Source organism: Carex rostrata, chromosome 3 (assembly GCF_964058835.1).
Source record: "Carex rostrata chromosome 3, lpCarRost1.2, whole genome shotgun sequence".
Lineage (NCBI taxonomy): Eukaryota > Viridiplantae > Streptophyta > Magnoliopsida > Poales > Cyperaceae > Carex > Carex rostrata.
The window spans coordinates 3,807,761-3,827,503 of NC_135920.1; the positions used below are offsets into that span (position 1 = coordinate 3,807,761).

General features: G+C 37.2%; 1 protein-coding gene and 1 long non-coding RNA gene across 2 annotated transcripts; one reads left to right on the forward strand and one right to left on the reverse strand.

Moving 5' to 3' along the window:
* Positions 1-3,200: 3,200 nt before the first annotated feature.
* On the reverse strand, positions 3,201-3,807 carry LOC144551794 (uncharacterized). Its single transcript, XM_078299909.1, has 2 exons — positions 3,672-3,807; positions 3,201-3,565 (listed from the first exon to the last, which is right to left on the reverse strand). The coding sequence occupies exons 1-2, from the start codon at positions 3,805-3,807 to the stop codon at positions 3,201-3,203; spliced, it is 501 nt and encodes a 166-aa protein (XP_078156035.1).
* A 1,376-nt stretch (positions 3,808-5,183) lies between these two features.
* Positions 5,184-6,334, forward strand: LOC144552041 (uncharacterized). The gene is made up of 2 exons (XR_013510933.1): positions 5,184-5,458; positions 6,060-6,334. It is a non-coding gene; the product is annotated as an uncharacterized LOC144552041 (long non-coding RNA).
* Positions 6,335-19,743: the final 13,409 nt, after the last annotated feature.

Below are 19,743 nucleotides of genomic sequence, written 5' to 3' on the forward strand. Positions count from 1 at the left end.
TGATAAAATTACCATATTATTTCAAAATAATTTGAATGAAATCTTGACAACAAATTTATTGAAAATGATATTTAACGAAAATCGTATGGAGTTAGATTAGATGAAGTTAATCGACTAATCATTCAAATTAAATCTATAGTCGCAGTCGGCTTAATATCAAAAATTGACATTGCATTTTCTTTTCTTTTTCTTTTTTTTTTAACTGGTTGTACGAGGGACATTGTTTCTGATAATCTATACTACCTTCATTCTATGTTCATTATTCATAATAATTTTTTTTTTTTTTTTTGAGTTCATTCAGCAAATATTCAAAGTGTACTAATGTAGTAAGAGATTATTTTCAAAAACTTTAAACTTTCAATGTGTGAAATTCTAACTAATCTGTATTGTGCCTCATGGAAATGAAATAAATAGAAAAGTATCTTTGCTGATAATAGCTGTGTTGGAAATTATTTATTTATCTTATTATATTTGGTGATATAAGAGGAAAGTATATTTGCTAGGATTAAATATATTACTTACATTATTGATACATCAAAGTCTAATTATTTGTATACCTTAATTAATTTTTTTTTTCATTCAATAGCAAAAACATTTAATTCGAAAATTTGACTAAAATAGTCAAGTTTCTTTGCTTTAACTATTCACATATATCACGTTCATTTCAAAAACAATCATAGCATCTTTCTTTAGATTTCCAATTGCACCATTCATCACATAACTATAAAAATAAATATTTAACAAAAACGGTAAAGTAATTTAACAACTATCCAGGAAATACACCGCACCTTGAATTTCGTAAGTTCCTCGAGTGTACTCTTTACGTTTGTCATGTTCCTCAATCACTAGATTCAAACCTAAATTATTTAATTCAAACTTTAATGAACATATATAAATAATTAATATTTTTATCATATCTTAATAAATGAAATTCAGTCATGAAATTTAATAGGAATAATATAAACGAATATAATTTCATATTCTTAATCACATTTTCATTAAAAAAAAAAAAGATACAATGCTTTTGTGAATATATATGTAGGACGGTGTATAAGATTGTATATATAATATATGTATATATATATATATATATATAAAATAAATCTAATTAAATTAGTATGATGTTTTGACTATATTTCAGAAAGTTAATAATATTCTAGAAGACATAATTTATTAGACATTAGATATTTCGTAATAGAATGGTTATAATATTAGTGATCACATTTTTGAAATTATTGGAATAAATGAAAGTTAAATCAAGATACACGACGAAAATTAATTGAACAATACGATCTACTATTATAAATAATATATCAAACTATTAAATTACCTTAAATGAAGAATTGTAACATCCCAAAAAATTGAGTTAATATTATTTTGGAATATAAATTTTTATATGTAATATTGAATATATTTTATACATCTATGTAAAAAGATTTTGATTATTGACTAATATAACAGTTAATTTATAAAAAATGATGTCTCATATTTTAAGTATGATAAATGAAGATATATATTTTATTTTGTCTAATTAGTAATTTAATATGAACAATAATATACATATTATATATATGTTTTAATTTGATAACTGCCACAAATACATAGCAGTTCTTTTTTTTAATAGTAACCGCCAAGAATTAATTGCAATAAGATAAAAAGGCAACTCCTGATACAATTTCGTCCTTCTATAAATTATAACCATCTATATTTTTATTTGAAACCGTTTCCATTTGTTTATTTGCTGGCGCCTCGCCCTAATTTCAATCTCTCCGTATCAATTTTCTGCCGAATCCAAACAAGTTATATCTCTTCTTTTTCTTGCACACCCTTTTGAGAAGAATTTGCGTGCATAATTTGATGTGAATTTGTGTGGATTAATCTGGTCTATTTGAATGGTTGTTAAATTAAGCTAATTGTAGAGAAGCGCGTCGTTAAATAACCGGTTACTGAGTTTTGTAGCTAACTCCGTTTTGTTATTTTGTTTTCCTTTTTGTTGGCGACGTAGGTTGACGGGCCAAGGAAAAGTGTGAAGATACTTATATAATCACGTTCTGGATGGTAAAAATCTAAGGTGTGACAAGAATTCAACACAAAAGAGGAGACAGCAACCCGTTTCCTTTTGACCATTGTGCAGGAAAGAAAATTGAAGGATATGTAGCAACGGTTTTTAGTGAGATGTGGCCGAGGAATTAAACAGAAGGAAAGACGAACAGGTTTTAAAGAAGGGCAATTTCTCCGAGGGTGCATAACAAGGTTACATACATGAGATGATAAGGAATGAACAGGAAGGGATGCGAATCAAAGAGTTGCGTGGTTTGGCAGGGTGGTTAGTTTTGGGCTGAGATTTAATAAAAAAAATTATGGGCTTTAGAAATTAAATTGGGCTGAAAGCATATTATAAAAGTATGGACGGTAGGCAATTAATTGGACTAAAGTCTCTTTTGGTCTACTAATGCATTTAATTAAATATAGTTAAAATTGTACCATAACTTGTTACATGGCGTTACAATTTCCTCTTTCTTCCCGGCTGTATTCCTTCTTCACTGCTTCATTCCTTTTATAGTAAAATCATTGTAAAGCAAGAATCTCCTTTAAATCTTCCTTGTAATTAATTGTAACGGCCATATGACCTGAACTTTATAAATAGAGTAGGATTATGGTATTGTAAAGTATGAACAAATATTCAATAGATCAATCAATTCAATATAGTTCCTGTTCTTTTTTGTTTGGACAAAAATAAATATAATTCCTCTTTTCTCAAAATTATAATATAAAATCCTTGAATTTAACTCATTGCTCCAGCCTCAGCGCTTCTTTTTGCTATGGTAAGTTTATTTTAGAAAAGAAGAGATACTCTGTATATGTTGGACGAGGGTCCTAGAAACGGAGAAACTGACGTGTCCCCGAGAGCCAGTCTTTATTATCTGATGTGGCTGAACTATGAATCCTCCTGATGAAAATCTATACTTCATAATAATCACATAATGTCTTGTTAAAATCCAGGCAATTCCGGCTAAATGCCTTCATAGCCATCAGATTCATTCAAGATACACGTGGAGCGTCGATCAGGTGCCTCAGAATCCTCTGTTCTTTTTTTTTTCTTTTTTTAAAGCTTGCACAGGGGCTGTCAAGTGTACAATGGAAGTAAATAGAAATTACATCATTTTAAAAATTAATAAAACACAATCCTATCACTGTCTTTAACAGAAACGCCACCACATCCATCCTTCCTGAACCACTTGCTCCACGAGTAATCTATAATTAGGTCTTTTTACTTCGAAAAGCAACTTTCTTCTTTGCTTCCAAATCCCCCAGCAAGTGGCAGCAAAGAACACACTCCACATCTTTGTTGACAGTCCAGCCCGTTGAGCCTTGCTGTTTGAGACAATGAAGGTTCTTTGAACATCTACATCAGTATGCATTAGACGCACTCCAATCATTCCATGTACAATGTACCACACCCGTTTAGCATGAGTACACTGGAAGAAAAGATGCATAGCCGACTCAACTACTCCGCAATCACGTGTTACAATGCAAATCACAGTGGAACCCTCTTTTATGCATCCTTTCATGCGTCAGCAGTCTATCCTTTAGTAGGAGATATAAGAAAATTCTCATAGTAGGCAGTACCTTATATTGCCACGTGGTTTTAAAGTGCCAACCCACCATACCTCCACTGGTGAGTACCTCATGATAAGCAGATTTTGCCGAGTACAGTCCACTTGAGTCCCAACGCCAAACAAGTTTATCCTTCCTCTGAGTTAGATGCAGTACCGGCATAGAATAGGTTTGCGGTATAATCTGCATGTTTTGTATCAACTCTGCCAGCGAGTATGCAGGTATTCAGGTGCAATATTGCTCTGCACAACCGAGTTAATGGGTGATCCGTTCCAGCCATCTAACCAGAATCCTCCGTTCTTTCTGGAATAGTTTCTGAAAAGGTTATCGTGCAGACTACGTAATGTGGAACAGGCAGCGATATGTAAAAACATCATATGATCGATGTACATGATGTGACATGATGCAACGATTAGCACGTTATAATTTGATCAAATCAAGTGATCAAAATTTTAAATTTTATATGTGACGTGACAAATTAACAGAGAACACGTGATTAATGATCACATCATCGATAGTCACGCTATGACCACACGAGATGTAATCGAACACGAAGGAACACAACACCCGGTGTTATGAGTGTCATGTTAAGACATGCATGTGCTATGTTGTAAGGAGTATTGTGTTTATTTTGACGAATTTTAGTACACTACAGCATGACACGTCTAAAGGCACACCTAGCATTGAAACTCCTAAACAAATTTACATAAGGACTTATTTATAAAAATATTTAAAACAAGAAAACTAGTATTTAATCTAGTGATAAACAGGGGTGGAACACAGTGGTGGGGAAAGAGTGCTAAGCATTTCTTATAGTTTGAAAATTTATATAGTTTGGTCCGTTAAATTTTGTAATTTTTAGATGCATTAATATCTTTTAGCTCCCTTTATAAAATGAAATTACACTATATTTGATTTTTTATCCCTCCAATATTTATTTTCTAGTTCTGCTTCTGATGATAAAGACATTGATTTCTGTGTGAGAGATAATATATTTTAAATCTGAATGAAAGAATTCTTTGTAGAGTATGGCTAAATTGCTACCGGACTTTGACCTAAGTGCTTACGGGGTCAAATTTTAGTATTTGATGTTCAAACAACAAATTCAAACCGTTAGATATTCAATCTCTATTAAAATGTGCTTGGAGACCAAATTTTACATTTTTTGGATTTTTTTTTCACTATATATTAAGCTAGTTTGAAAACTGCAGTTTTTCAATACTGTAGAAATTTAATAAAAACAACAGTTTTCAAACCAGCTTAATAAATAGTAAAAAAAAAAATTCAAAAAATGTAAAATTTGGTCTCCAAGCACATTTTAATATAGATTGAACATCTAAAGGTTTGAATTTATTATTTAAACATCAAATACTAAAATTTGACCCCGTAAGCACTTAGGTCGAAGTGCTACCGGTATCAATTTGGTCATACTCTCTCTCTGAAAAATTTGTGATCCAAAAATAGGCCACAATCTGAACCGCACATCTCGCGTCAAGATTTGTACTGGATCTAACTTCTGATCCGCAAAAAAATAATTTCGTTGAGTTCTCTCCTGTCCTCTCCAGTTCCCCTCTCTCCCTGTTGGCTCTTTCCCTCACCACTGTCGACCTCTTTAGAAACTTATCATTCGTTCTCTCTCGCTCTCTCGATCCGTCGATCCGTCGATCTGTCGACCCGCTTAGCCATCTCTCAACTCCTCTCGCTCTTCCAGCTTTTTCTTTTCCGAGCCACCGCATCGTTGAGAAGATGAAATTGTCAGAAAGTGATTTCAACCATCGAAGGGAAAGTAGAAGAAGAACAATAATCGTTCAGAGTGATGTCATTTATTTGTATTGTACTGGTATTATCAAATCCGAGGGAAGAGTTTTTGTATTTTTTTCATCAATTTTGGTGTCATGTATTTGTATTGTACTAATACTATTTTCACTCTATTTTCACTGGTACCATCACAGTTGTACCGACAATTTTAATGTCGGTTATCTAAAAGTTGAATATGCATCCCACTCTAAAATTTTAGTAGTTAGACCCATTAATTTGGAATTTTGCTAATTTCAGTTTAAGGCTCATTAAATTTTGCAAATATTGCATATCTGAGTATGCCTCAATTTGCCCTACTGAGTCTAAATTAGCACTCAATTTAATTCTTAATGAAATTAATTCAGTCTTTAGCTTATGCAAATTGCAAAAGATCCATACGGGGTCAGCACTTGTTTCTATTGAATCATGCTTTCTTGTACAAAGTTAAAAGTGCATATGCCTCAATTTGCCCTACTGAGCCTAAATATGCACTTGATTGTTTAATTTTATTCTTAATTTAACTAATTCAATCTCAGTTTATGCAAATTGCAAAAGGTGTATACGGAAGTTAGCTCTTATTTCTACAAATTCATGCTTTCTTATACAAAGTTAAAAGAAGTAAATTGTATGGTTATCTGTTTTAGGTGAAAAGCATGAAGATTTCAAAGACATTTGGCAGAGCTCTTTCTATTATTTAGGCTGAAGCACAGAGAAGCAGTCAAGGAAGATGGATATAATCAACAATTTTTGTAATCTTTAGGATAAATTGGATAAGTGTGCTTGTAATTAGGAAATCTTGTAACACTGTACCTTTCAAGAATAGTGAAATTGCACCATATTGAGTAATTGATGAAATATTTAGCTCGAACACTGTACCTTTCTGAATCTTAGTTTTATATTGATTTTTCTTGCTTCAATATATTTTTGTCAGCTTTGTATATGTTTATTTGGCGTAATATAAAAGAGATGTTGGGTTGTGTAAATTTGTATATGTGCATATATATGTCAAAATTCTACTTATTACAATATGATATTTCAAATGGGTAAATATGGAAGAATTGTTCACTTAAGCAACAGTACTTAACAAAGTAAAAAATAAGTACAGTAAACTCAGATCCAGGTTTCCAAGTGCAGTCCATTTCTTCTCTACATTGTTATAAAACTAAAACAAACAAAAGAATATGAAACTAAATGTAAAAATATTTGCTGACATATATATACACAGTAACTTTACATTGCCCCCTTGAAGTTAATGAAATTGCCAAAGTTAGATCTTAATGATCAAAATATCACATACGTTTGCTATGTTTGATACCATAATATACAATGTAAAAACTGAAAAGAAATTAATACAAAATGATGTATAGACGTGAAAAATATTAAAAGACATTGAACTAGTGCTAAGAAATGAACGAAACTCAAAGTTTGAATAAAATTGCAACATATGGGACAAAAACTAGGAATACAATTGCAACATGTAGAACACAATTGTAAAGGATTGGAAGACTCTAAATTGAGTGTATTCAGTATATCACACGGTCAGGTGCTGTCAATGTTTCAAAAAAAATGTCCACTCATGACCAAAATGCCCTTCTATCAAATTGGTATAATTCAAGAACAAAAACAACATAACATAAATAACCATCAATATAAATAAGCCACTTTGTAAATCGCTGATCCAACGATGCCTTTTGATTTTACTGTTACTGTTGGATCAACGATTTTCAAAGTGGCTTAATAAATAGTAAAAAATTTCCAAAAAATGTAAAATTTGGTCTCCAAGCACATATTAATATAGAGAATGAGACGAACGGTTTGGATCTGTCATTTGGACTTCGAATCCAGTTATTTATAGTCCAAATGCACAAAGTGTTGGGTTTCGGGGTAACCAAAACTCGTTTAGGCTTAAGTTGCGGAATGACCGTAGAACAAAATTTCTACGACCAACTTAAGCTCAGGATTAAACGGGGTATGTCAGGAAACTTTCCAAGGCTGTCCACCTTCAGTATTCCTTTGGCATCAAAACTCAATTTAATCATTTTTACAGATCTACTCCATGATTGATTTCTAAAATTTTAATCTATTTACCAATTAAATAGATTAATATAACATATTTATACCTTGTTTCCAAATCACAGTTGGAATGCAGACCAAGCGAGTAGAGCTACATCACGGGAATGATTCTCCTCGGAGCACCAAACGTATGGTGCCTCTATCAGTTATCCACCAGGACTAACCAGAGAGCGGTTTATTTCTTTTGCCAGGAATACTATAAACCGCAGAATTCTGCAAAAACACTATTCACGAAGAAAAAGACGAAAACCCGTAAACACGAATTTTCGGTTACTCAGTTTCATCAATAAGCAAAACTGACATACCGCGAAATTCGGGAAAACACTATTCATCGATCCCGTAAATATACTTCATAACAACCCGCAAGATTATACGTCAACTACGTATAACTTTCTTTTCTCAATCGAAACACTATTTGGGAGAGAAACCGAGAAAGAGAGAAAATACCGATTCGTTTCGACACGAAACGGTATGAGTGAATTAGTATTTTATTCTCTCCATGCACCCCTCTATTTATAGCCTCTAAAATGGTGTGAAAAGACCAAAATACCCCTATGACAAGGCATGCCACCTAGGGGTGAGGTGTCATGTGGATAGGATTGATGACGTGTCATCTGGATAGGATCGATGATGTGTCATGCGGATAAGGACGAATCTGAAAAGACCCGAATGCCCTCGGCCCGAATACAAATAATATTCGTATAATTTTTATGAACAATTATATTTCTTGCGGTTGTTGTTTCGGTAATTTATACAATGTGTCCTGCACATTTATAAATTAACCGGTTAACTTTTATACAACGTGTCACACACGTTTATAAATTAACCAATGTTTTTGCTTGTTATTTTTACATAACATTTATAATTTAATTATAACACGTATAATTAATTATAACCATCTTACTATTGATCACAACCAATTTATAATCAATCACAATAAGATTCTCCGATTAACTCCTATATGGTGTGACCCAATAGGATCTGTGTTATGTTGGTAAATAGAGTTAAAACTGTTTTAACTTCTATAATCATGAGCGGTATCTGGCAGTATACATCATGACCATCCAATTACACAGATGATGCTGTACTGTACAATATCACGATCCAGTAAACTATTTACTTGTGTTTGTTCTTCTGTCTCATAGCTATCAGATTAGTTTCAAGGTAGATGTGTGTCATCCTTGCTAACTGAATCTTTTCTTGATCTTGAGCAGATTATCAAATATAATTACTCTTGTAATTATACCGCTAGCAGATAATCTTACTCTATCAAGGGGCCCAGTGATGCTATAGCTCGTATAAAATACAAGGGACAAATAGTATTCTTGGTAAACTATCACTTCCTCAGCTAAGCTATACATATGGAAAAGCTACCATTATGACTGCTTTTTACAGACAGCGTTAGATAACAATCACACATACATATTTCTCAGTGGGAACGATAAATACCTCATACTGTAGAACCTGACATTGAATGAAAACATTAATGACACGAACACAATTCTATTTAATGTTTCATTCGGGGTCTGTCAAATACCATGTTCCTAGAACATGTATCTATGTGATTAAAATAACATCTCGTGTCAGGTGGTTTGTAAAACTTAAGCATCTTTTAATCCACATACTAACCTTATTGCGGTAATTAGTGTTCCTACTAATTACCTTGGTCAGTGACTTTTTAAGAGTATATATCATCTATATTATGGAGTTTCACAATTTCAGTCATGAACTCGAAATGATCCATAAATTCAATAATACTAAAGACAACAAAATGATATATAAATAAACATTCAATTCATGAACAAAGTTTTATGATAATTTATCGTATTATTGACTTCTAGATTATTACAAACTAACACAAAGATGCCTATGCATTGCAATGTATGGTAGCCTTACTATATATATATATATATATATATATATATATAGTGTGACTAATATGCATTGGGTAGCACTTCGGCCGAAGTGCTATCGGTCCAAATTTTAAATTTCAAAATTCAAAAAGTCGATCTAAACCATTAGATGTGATCTCTATATTGAAATGTGCTTAAAGACCAAATTTTACATTTTTCTAAATTTTTTTACTATTTATTAAGCCACTTTGAAAATTGCTGATCCAACGGTGGCTTAACAAAACAGTAAAATCAGTCACCATTGGATCAGCGATTTTCATAATGGCTTAATAAATGGTAAAAAAATTCAGAAAAATGTAAAATTTGGTCTCTAAGCACATTTCAATATAGAGATCACATCTAATGGTTCATATTGACTTTTTGGATTTTAAAATTTAAAATTTGGATCGGTAGCACTTCGGTCGAAGTGCTACCGAATGCATATTAGTCACACTCTATATATAAGCTAGGGTGTGATGTGCTCACCAAGAGGGTTTGGTGAGCATAACTCCAAAAGTATATCGGATCGACTTCAAACGCCGAATCCAATCCGTTGAAATCCTTGTACTTCATGAGTGATGCATGTACATGAAATTTTTTGAAAGTTTCGAGTTTATTTTTACAAAGTCAAGTGGTCAAAGAAATGAACTTTTTATAACTTAATTTATAAGTTGTTTTATATATTCAATTTTTATCATTTCTTTGACCGCTTGACCGTGTAGCAAATAAACTCGAAACTTTCAAAATTTTATATGTACATACATCACTCATGAAGTACATGGATTTCAACGATTTGGATTTGGAGTTTAAAGTCGATCTAATATATTTTTGGAGTTGTGCTCACCAAACCCTCTTGGTGAGCACATCACACCCTAGCCTTACTCCTATATATATATATAGAGAGAGAGAGAGAGAGAGTTGAGCTATGGTGCATTGCATTGTATATGTCCTTTTGTACATTGGGTTGCAAATCAATGGATTCAAAGTTCAAATAGTCGATCTAAAGGTCTCAACATGTTCTCCATATCAAAATGTGCTTGGAGACCAAATTTTACATTTTTCGGAATTTTTTTGCTATTTTTTAAAATCGCTGCTTTTCAGAAGTTTCTGGACCATAGAAAATCAGCGATTTAAAAAAAATAGCAAAAAATTTCCAAAAAATGTAAAATTTGGTCTCCAAGCACATTTTGGTATGGATATTAAGGTGAACGGTTTGAATCAGTTATTTTGAAGTCGAAATCAACGATTTATAGTCCAATGTATAATAGGACCTATACATTGCAATGCACCATAGCCCAATATATATATAGAGAGAGAGAGTAGAACTAGGGTGCTCTTAAGCTCACAAAAGTTTTGGTGAGCTTAACTCTAAAACTCATCAAATCGATTTCAAATAACGAATCTAAACCGTTGAAACCCGCCTACCTTACGTGTGATGCATCTACATGTGAAATTTTTAAACATTCGAATTAATTTAGTATAAAGTCAAGCGGTCAAAATTAGAAGGTTAATAAATTAATTTTAGTGCATTCATTTTTTGAACGTTTTTTGACCTCTTGACTTTATACTAAATTAATTCGAATGTTTAAAAATTTCACATGTAGATGCATCACACGTAAGGTAAACGGGTTTCAATGATTCAGATTCATCATTTGAAATCAATTTGATGAGTTTTAGAGTTAAGCTCACCAAAACTTGGACCCAGATTTGCTGAAATTCCCTTTCGAATTTCAGCCGATCTGAATTCCCAAAACTTTGGTGAGCTTAAGAGCACCCTAGTTCTACTCATATATATATATATATATATATATAGGTAGGCTAATATACAATCGATTGTTCCTGAGGTCCCGTACAACCAAGTCATTTTCTGATTTTTAAAGTCCAAATGATCGATCCAAACCGTTCATCTTGTTCTTCATATTAATATGTGCTTGGAGACCAAATTTTACATTTTTCTAAATTTTTTTACTATTTATTAAGCCACTTTGAAAATCGCTGATCCAACAGTGACTTCTGATTTTACTGTTTTGTTAAGCCACCGTTGGATCAGCGGTTTTCAAAGTGGCTTAATAAATAGTAAAAAAATTCAGAAAAATATAAAATTTGGTCTCCAAGCACATATTAATATGGAGAACAAGATGAACGGTTTGGATCGATCATTTGGACTTTAAAAATCGGAAAATGACTTGGTTGTACGAGACCTCAGGAACAATGAATTGTATATTAGCCTACCTCTCTCTCTCTCTCTCTCTCTCTCTCTTTATATATATATATATATATATAGGACTTGGCTACGGTGCTATGGGTTGCATAGAGGCCTCCCGTGCTACGGCTCAATATTCGAGTTTTCAAAATCCTAACGGTCGATTCGAACCGTTCATCTTGTTCTCCATATTAATATGTGTTTGGAGACCAAATTTTATATTTTTTTGAAATTGTTTACTATTTTTTTAGATTTATTGAAAATCGTTATTTTTCAAACAAATGTGGACCATAAAAAACAACGATGTTCAATAAATCTAAAAAAATAGTAAATTTTTTTCAAAAAATGTAAAATTTGGTCTCCAAACACATATTAATATGAAGAATAAGATGAACGGTTCGGATCGACCGTTAGGATTTTGAAAACTCGAATATTGAGCCGTAGCACGGGAGGCCTTTATGCAACCCATAGCATATTAGCCAAATCCTATATATATATATATATAGAGTGTGGCTAATTTGCTACCGGAAGCACTTCGACCGAGGTGCTTCCGGTGCTATATTAGCATATGCGATGTTCAAACAACAAATCCAAACCGTTAGATGTTTAATCTATATTAAAATCTACTTGGAGACCAAATTTTATATTTTTTGGAATTTTTTTACTATTTATTAAGATTGAACATCGCATATGCTAATATAGCCCCGGAAGCACCTCGGTCGAAGTGCTTCCGGTAGCAAATTAGCCACACTATATATATATATATATATGGAATATGCTAGCATGATATGCATAGCATAGAACCCCTCCGTGCAACGGCTCGGATTTCGAGTTTTCAAAATCCTAACGGTCGATCCGAACCGTTCATCTTGTTCTCCATATTAATATGTGTTTGGAGACCAAATTTTACATTTTTTGGAATTTTTTTACTATTTCTTTAGATTTATTGAAAATCCCTGTTTTCAGCAAATCTGGACCATAAAAAAACAACGATTTTCAATAAATCTAAAGAAATAGTAAAAAAATTCCAAAAAATGTAAAATTTGGTCTCCAAACACATATTAATATGGAGAACAAGATGAATGGTTCGGATCGACCGTTAGGATTTTGAAAACTCAAAATCCAAGCCGTTGCACGGAGGGACTCTATGCTATGCATAGCATGCTAGCATATTCCTATATATATATATAGAGAGAGAGAGAGAGGGGCTATGCTCAAATCGATTTTTCCTGGGCTGTGGAGAAATAAACTTCTAAACCGTTCGATTTCTTTAAAATTCGCGCAGATCAGATTGATCAGATCTGAAAATTTTCGGAAAAATTTCAAATGCAGTGAATCACTTAACTGGACCTCTCCAGTAAAGCCCCCTACGCGCTACGCTCTTTCTCTCCCTCTCTCACGATCGCCCTTCTCAGCGCGCACCGCACCGCCTTCCTCTCCTCTCCTCTCTCAGCGCGCACCTCACCGCTGCACCACCAGTAAACTCTAACCCCGCCTCCTCCCGCTCCTCTCCTCTGTCTCACGCATTTTCTTCCCCAACGCCACCTCGCGTCCTAACCTAAATTGCGACTCCAGCCACCTCGCGTCCTTGCTCCACTTTTCCAGCTCTCCTCCGAAGATCTGTTAAGGTACTCCTTTTTTGTAAGAACTTAATTTTTTTTAAGTTACAATTCTTTTGATACGAGAAACTTTGTTATTCAGGGGTATGGAATTAAATTCGGGTATACTTTGCATGTTTAAGTTGTCTGACAATTAGCGAAAAGGGATTCCCAACGAAAATTATAGTGCTTCAATTTTATCAGATAAATATAATTTCTCTGGTTCTAATTGTAATTAGAGTTTAACAAGAGACAGATGGGAGATGGCGCTCTTTTATTTGTTTCAACTTTTGATTGAACGAATCAGAATCCTCGCAGTTACCTGACTCAAGCAAATTGAAACGAAGATTAATTCAACACGTACGGTACCTATTCGGAGATAGTACATGAGCCGATATTATTTGTTCTTTGAGATTCGTACCAGGTTCATGATCCGTCTGTTTCCAATTTGCTTGAGTTAGGTACTGTTGCTGAGGAGGAACCAACTTATTTGCCATCCATTTCCAAATTCCAAATTGTAGATGGAATCAATCGATACAGCTAGCTCATGTGAAGCTCATACCAATTTGTTTACCCCATTATTACTAGTACTGATATAGTCCACACATGAGACAGAGCTGTTGTCCTGTATACTGTGTGCATGTGTAGGCTAGTTCAGCCTCACTAATCTTATTTGTGATTAATATTTTTCACGGGGTTACCGAGTGCCAGCAGATTAACTACTGAGTACCAGCAGTATTAGAGTATAGACAGCAATGCACAGCATCAGCTTAGCAAACGCATAGCACAGAAGCATCTGTGCTATGGCAGACTCAAGCTGTTAGTTAGTTAGACTTAGAGTGCTGTTAGTTAGATGGCTCTTTAGTGTAATTAGCAATCAAGGCAATAACATAATTAGTTAGTGAATTAGTTAATGGCATAAATGTAATTAGCAATCAACCAAAAACTTTGAGGTCTGATTATTTTTCTTATTTACTTGATCTAGCATCACTGGAAGGTCCTTTCATCTGTTTTTGAAATTTATATTTTTGCTATTCTTGGTATGTAGGGAGTTTTAAGAACCTGCATGCTATTCGGAGTTGTTGAGAATTGTAACAAATAAAGGGATATATTGGTAATTAGAAATATGAAAGAAATCTAGGGTCTATTATGTAAAAGGTGTAAGGCTTTATATAAGCCAACTCATTAATCAATAGAATTACTTTTTGCTCAATTAAAACCTTTTTGGTATCAGAGCCACCACAGATCTAGGGTTAGCCACCTTTAAAAAAAAAAAAAATCGCTACTGTAGCGCCGCTGTCACAACCGCACCACCGCCAGCCAGCCAGCCAGCGCAGCCGTCCTCTCAGCCGCGCAGCCTCCCTCTTCCTAGGCCGAGTCTTCCCTTTCTCTCTCCCGACCGGTTCTCTCTCTCTAGGTCGGCCACCGTCTCAAGTTTTGATCTTCTATTGAAAAGAGCCCGTGTGGGGGGGCGATACCCCACGGATCCCAAGGAAGCGTAGAGATGAAGGGATGATGTGAGGAGAATCAAGATCGGGTCAAGAAGAGGAAGAAGGGGAAGGTTGTGATCTAGACACGGGTGATTGAGTGGGATCGGTGTGAGGGAACCGAATACGAGTCTGATTAATGGAGGCTAGCAAGAATCCGATGGAGGAGATCGTGAAAAAGCTAGATCCTGCAGACCTTGCGACCTTAATGCAGTTTATGAGGATGCCGATGGGTGAAAGCGCCACGAGGCCACCGTCTGTGAAAGTGGAGCTTCCATCTATTGATCTGAAACTCGATGGGCCGGCCACATACTTGAGCTGGTCACATCGGGTAAGGTATACTCTGGCAGGAAGAAATCTGGAGGGTTTTCTGACGGGTGACAGGGTAGAGCCAGTTGAGGGTGTTACAGAGAGAGATGAGTGGAAGTCTACACACATGTTGGTGTACATCTGGCTTCTGAACTCGATGGTCCCGTCTATTGCTGCCACCGTGGATGGTATTGAGAAGGTAAAGGATGTCTGGGAGAAGTTGAGGAGGACCTATGATGGGGTGGGGAATAATCTGAGGGTGTTCCAGATCAAGAGGGAAATCTATGCTGCAGTCCAGGGAGATAGGACGATGCAGGAGTATTCCATAGAGCTGGAGCGCTTGTGGTTAGAGCATGATCATTTCTCACCTCGAGCAGGCTGCAAAGATCCTGAGTGCAAAGAGAGAGAGGCATTGGTTCAGGGGTTGGCCCCAGCATTTGAGCAGAGGACTGCGATGTTGTTAGCTCAGACGAAGATTCCCTCACTTGAGGAGGCAGTATCAGCCATGATACAGGAAGAGAGCCGCATTAAGCTGCAGGCGGGGACAGGTGGACCTCCGGGAGTGAAGTCCGCTTTGGCTGTCTCCAACTTGGGAAACACAGGGGTCAGGGTTGAAACTCGTGAGTGCTACAACTGCGGCGAGGTAGGCCACCTAAAGCAGGCATGCACTAAGCCACCGAAGGAGAGGAACTCGGGTGGTCGCGGCCAGACTGGAGGTCGTGGTCGCGGGCATGGAGGTCGCAGAGGTGGTGGAAGAGGAGGCTACCGGGCAAATCTGATGGTAGCAGATGACGAGGGAGAGACAGATGTGGTATTTACTGATGAAGATCACGAGTTGCTGGAGATGTTGAAGAGGAAGCAGAGAGTGGCAGTCGGTGGAGACAGGAAGGGTGTGAGTGAAGATGCATCCACATCCACATCATCCAGGGGTAACATTGCTTCCTATGCTCACTCAGCCAAAGGTACTCATGATACACATGCTCTTGCCTCTATATCCACCTCAAGATCACCAGAATGGATAGTAGATTCTGGTGCATCTCGACATGTGACAGGTACTGCTAGTGAGTTCTCGTCTTATACTTATCTAGCGGTGCCAGAGAGCATCCAGACCGCTGATGGTACAGCACAGCCTGTGGTTGGTAAGGGTACTGTGAGATGTACCGATTCTATGACTTTGTCTAATGTTTTGCATGCTCCTTCTTTTCTAGTAAATCTTTTATTCATCAGTGCCATAATTCTCCAACTAAAATGTGTTGTTTCTTTTGATATTCCTAAGGTGATCTTCCAGGAGAAGGGGAGTGGCCGGAGACTTGGGACTGGCACGTGGCATAGCGGACTGTGGTACCTGGATAGAGAGGGGATGGACTCAGCCTTGACATCCATGGTAGAGAGTGCTGGAGTAGGAGGAGTTGGGCAGAGTGTGGAGGATGTGTTACTACTACATCACAGGCGCATGGGACATTCTTCTTTTAGTTTGTTGAGTCGTTTGTATCCGTCTTTGTATGAAAAGGCAAATAAACAGAAACTGGTGTGTGATGCTTGTGAGTTTGGCAAGCTTACTAGAAGCTCTTATGTTAGTTCTGGGAATAGGAGTTCTAGTGTTTTTGATTTGATACACTGATGTTTGGGGACCTTGTTCTGTTAGTTCTATGCATGGTTATCGTTATTTTGTGCCTTTTATTGATTGTTTCTCTCGTGTTACTTGGTTGTATTTGATGAGAAATAAGAGTGATGTATTGAACTGCTTCAAAGATTTTCACAGGGCTATTCAGACTCAATACGGGGCAGTAGTGAAGGTATTGAGGTCCGATAATGGGACGGAGTATACCAACAAGGCGTTTGGGGAATACTTGTCGGCTCAAGGGATACAGCACCAAACTACATGTCCATACACACCAGCACAGAACGGAGTAGCAGAGAGGAAGAATAGACACCTGCTAGAGGTAGCCCGCAGTATGATGATCTCAATGAATGTTCCAAATCACTTGTGGGGGCAGGCGATTTTGACAGCCGCTCAATTGATCAACAGGATGCCCTCAAGGGTGTTGGAGTGGAAGTCCCCTTGTGAGATGCTGAAAGGAGATAATGGTGGAATCCTTCCATTAAAGGTGTTTGGGTGTGTATGCTTTGTGAAGGACAACAGGCCATCGGTAGGGAAGTTGGATCCCAGGGCGGTAAAGTGTGTTTTTGTGGGATATTCTGCTACCCAGAAAGGGTATGTGTGCTGGAGCCCAGTTGAGAAGAGATTATTTGTGAGTATGGATGTGACATTTAGAGAATTCGAACCATACTACACCCTGGAGGTGACCTCACCTTTTAGTGACTCGCCCGATACTTCAGGTATGAGGCGAGAGGGGGAGAGTAGTAGTAGCGATTGTGAGACACCGGTACATGTACCCTGTACTGTTGTGGTGGAGGAATCAGTTGAGGAACCGGAAGATAAGGAGGAAATTGAACCCGAAGGGGGTGAGACTCAAGCTCAAGGGGAGCTCAGGGTGTATACGAGGAGGAGGCAGAATGACGTAGAGGTGCCAGCAGTGCCAGTCATGCCCGCAAGTCCCTTGTCCCGGCCTACTCCGACTCCTGAGACACCTACACCATCCACCTCAGACTCAGATTACACAGGTGATATGATTCATCTTCCTTCTTCTAACCCCATGATTTTAAGGAGGACCTCTCGCAGCAATGCGGGACATCCTCCTGACCGTTTTGGTTTTCCACATGATATTGCTCAGTTTGTCTCATACTCTAACATCATATCACCTGTACACGGAGCATTCATTACATCTTTGGACATTGTCTCTATACCCAAGTCTTGGCAGGTTGCTAAGGAGAATCCAAAGTGGAAGGCAGCTATGCATGAAGAGCTTGGGGCCCTTGATAAGAACAAGACATGGGAGATAGTACCATTACCAGCAGGCAAGAAGGCAGTTGGGTGCAAATGGATCTTCACAGTGAAGCAGACTCCAGAAGGAAAAATTGACCGCTACAAGGCACGATTGGTGGCAAAGGGGTACAGTCAGACATATGGCATCGACTATGATGAGACCTTTGCACCAGTGGCAAAGATGAGCACAGTCCGGACCCTCGTCTCCCTTGCTGTAAATGGGGGATGGAAGTTACACCAGCTGGATGTAAAGAATGCATTTCTCCATGGGGACTTACTGGAGGAGGTGTACATGGAGATACCCTCAGGCTTCGGCACAAAACAAACAATGGGCAAGGTATGTAGGTTGAGGAAGTCCCTGTATGGATTGAAACAGTCTCCTCGAGCTTGGTTTGACAGGTTCAGGAGAGCTATGGTAAGCATGGGCTATCAGCAGATCAACGCAGATCATACAGTGTTCTTTCGACAACATGAGGGTCACACCACGATGCTTGCTGTGTATGTGGATGACATGATCATTACTGGTGAAGATGAGAGAGAGATTGCTCAGCTGAAGGCGAGACTGGGTAAGGAGTTTGAGGTGAAAGATCTAGGGCAGCTAAGATACTTCCTTGGGATTGAAGTAGCTCGTGGAGAAGAGGGGGTGGTTCTATCCCAGAGAAAATATGTGTTAGATTTGCTCAAAGAGACGGGCATGCTGGGATGCAAATCGACTACTTCTCCGATTGATCAGAAGTTCAAGTTGGGTGCAGAAGCAGGAGAGCCAGTTGATCGCGAACGGTACCAGAGGTTGGTAGGCCGGTTGATCTATCTGAGTCACACTCGTCCTGACATCTCATTTGCAGTAAGCGTGGTGAGTCGCTACATGCATGATCCGAGGAAGGGCCACATGGAAGCGGTGTATCGAATTCTGCGATATCTGAAGAGTGCACCAGGGAAGGGGCTAATCTTCAGGAAGAATGGGCACTTGGGCATTGAGGGATATTGCGATGCTGACTGGGCAAGTTGTGCTGATGACAGGAGGTCTACATCGGGGTATTGCATGTTTGTAGGAGGCAACTTAGTCTCTTGGAAGAGCAAGAAGCAGTCGGTAGTTTCGAGATCAACTGCAGAGGCAGAGTACAGGGCCATGGCTTTAGGAGTTGCCGAGATGCTGTGGTTGAGAGCCCTATTGGTAGAGCTCAAGGTGGACCAAGGAGCCCAGATGAAGTTGTGGTGTGACAACAAGTCGGCAATCAGCATTGCTAATAATCTGGTGCAGCACGACAGAACCAAGCACGTGGAGATTGATAGATTCTTCATCAAGGAAAAATTGAATGACAGACTACTGGAACTAAGTCATGTGGCTACTGGAGATCAAGTGGCTGACTGCCTCACCAAGGGACTTAGTTCAGTAGATTTATCTAGATTGTGTGACAAGATGGACTTAGTGGATATCTTTTGCCCATCTTGAGGGAGAGTGTTGAGAATTGTAACAAATAAAGGGATATATTGGTAATTAGAAATATGAAAGAAATCTAGGGTCTATTATGTAAAAGGTGTAAGGCTTTATATAAGCCAACTCATTAATCAATAGAATTACTTTTTGCTCAATTAAAACCTTTTGGAGTGCTGGCATAAAGGTCATTTTGAATTTTTCTCTTTCGTATTCATCTTTTGTTGCTATAGTAACCTCAAATTAAGTTGTTGTTGAACTTTGCTGCAGTTTAAGGTTCTCATGCCCTTCTTTTGTTTTATTAGTTTCTATTTAATTCTTTTTTATTTTGGTGGTATAATGCAGTGTCCTCTCTTGTGTAAGGAGTTTATAGTAGATGCGTGGCAGATATACTATGCTCGGAGCAAAGGTGCTGATGCGATTGTCGTGCTGATGTGATTGTCC

What these genes read in the sequence shown, in the direction of transcription:
- LOC144551794 (XM_078299909.1), bottom strand. Translation starts at nt 3,807, where the DNA reads ATGCAGATTATACCGCAAACCTATTCTATGCCGGTACTGCATCTAACT. An exon ending in TGAGGTACTCACCAGTGGAG is followed by an intron (nt 3,566 to 3,671) that starts GTATGGTGGGTT and finishes GACGCATGAAAG; the next exon opens with GATGCATAAAAGAGGGTTCC.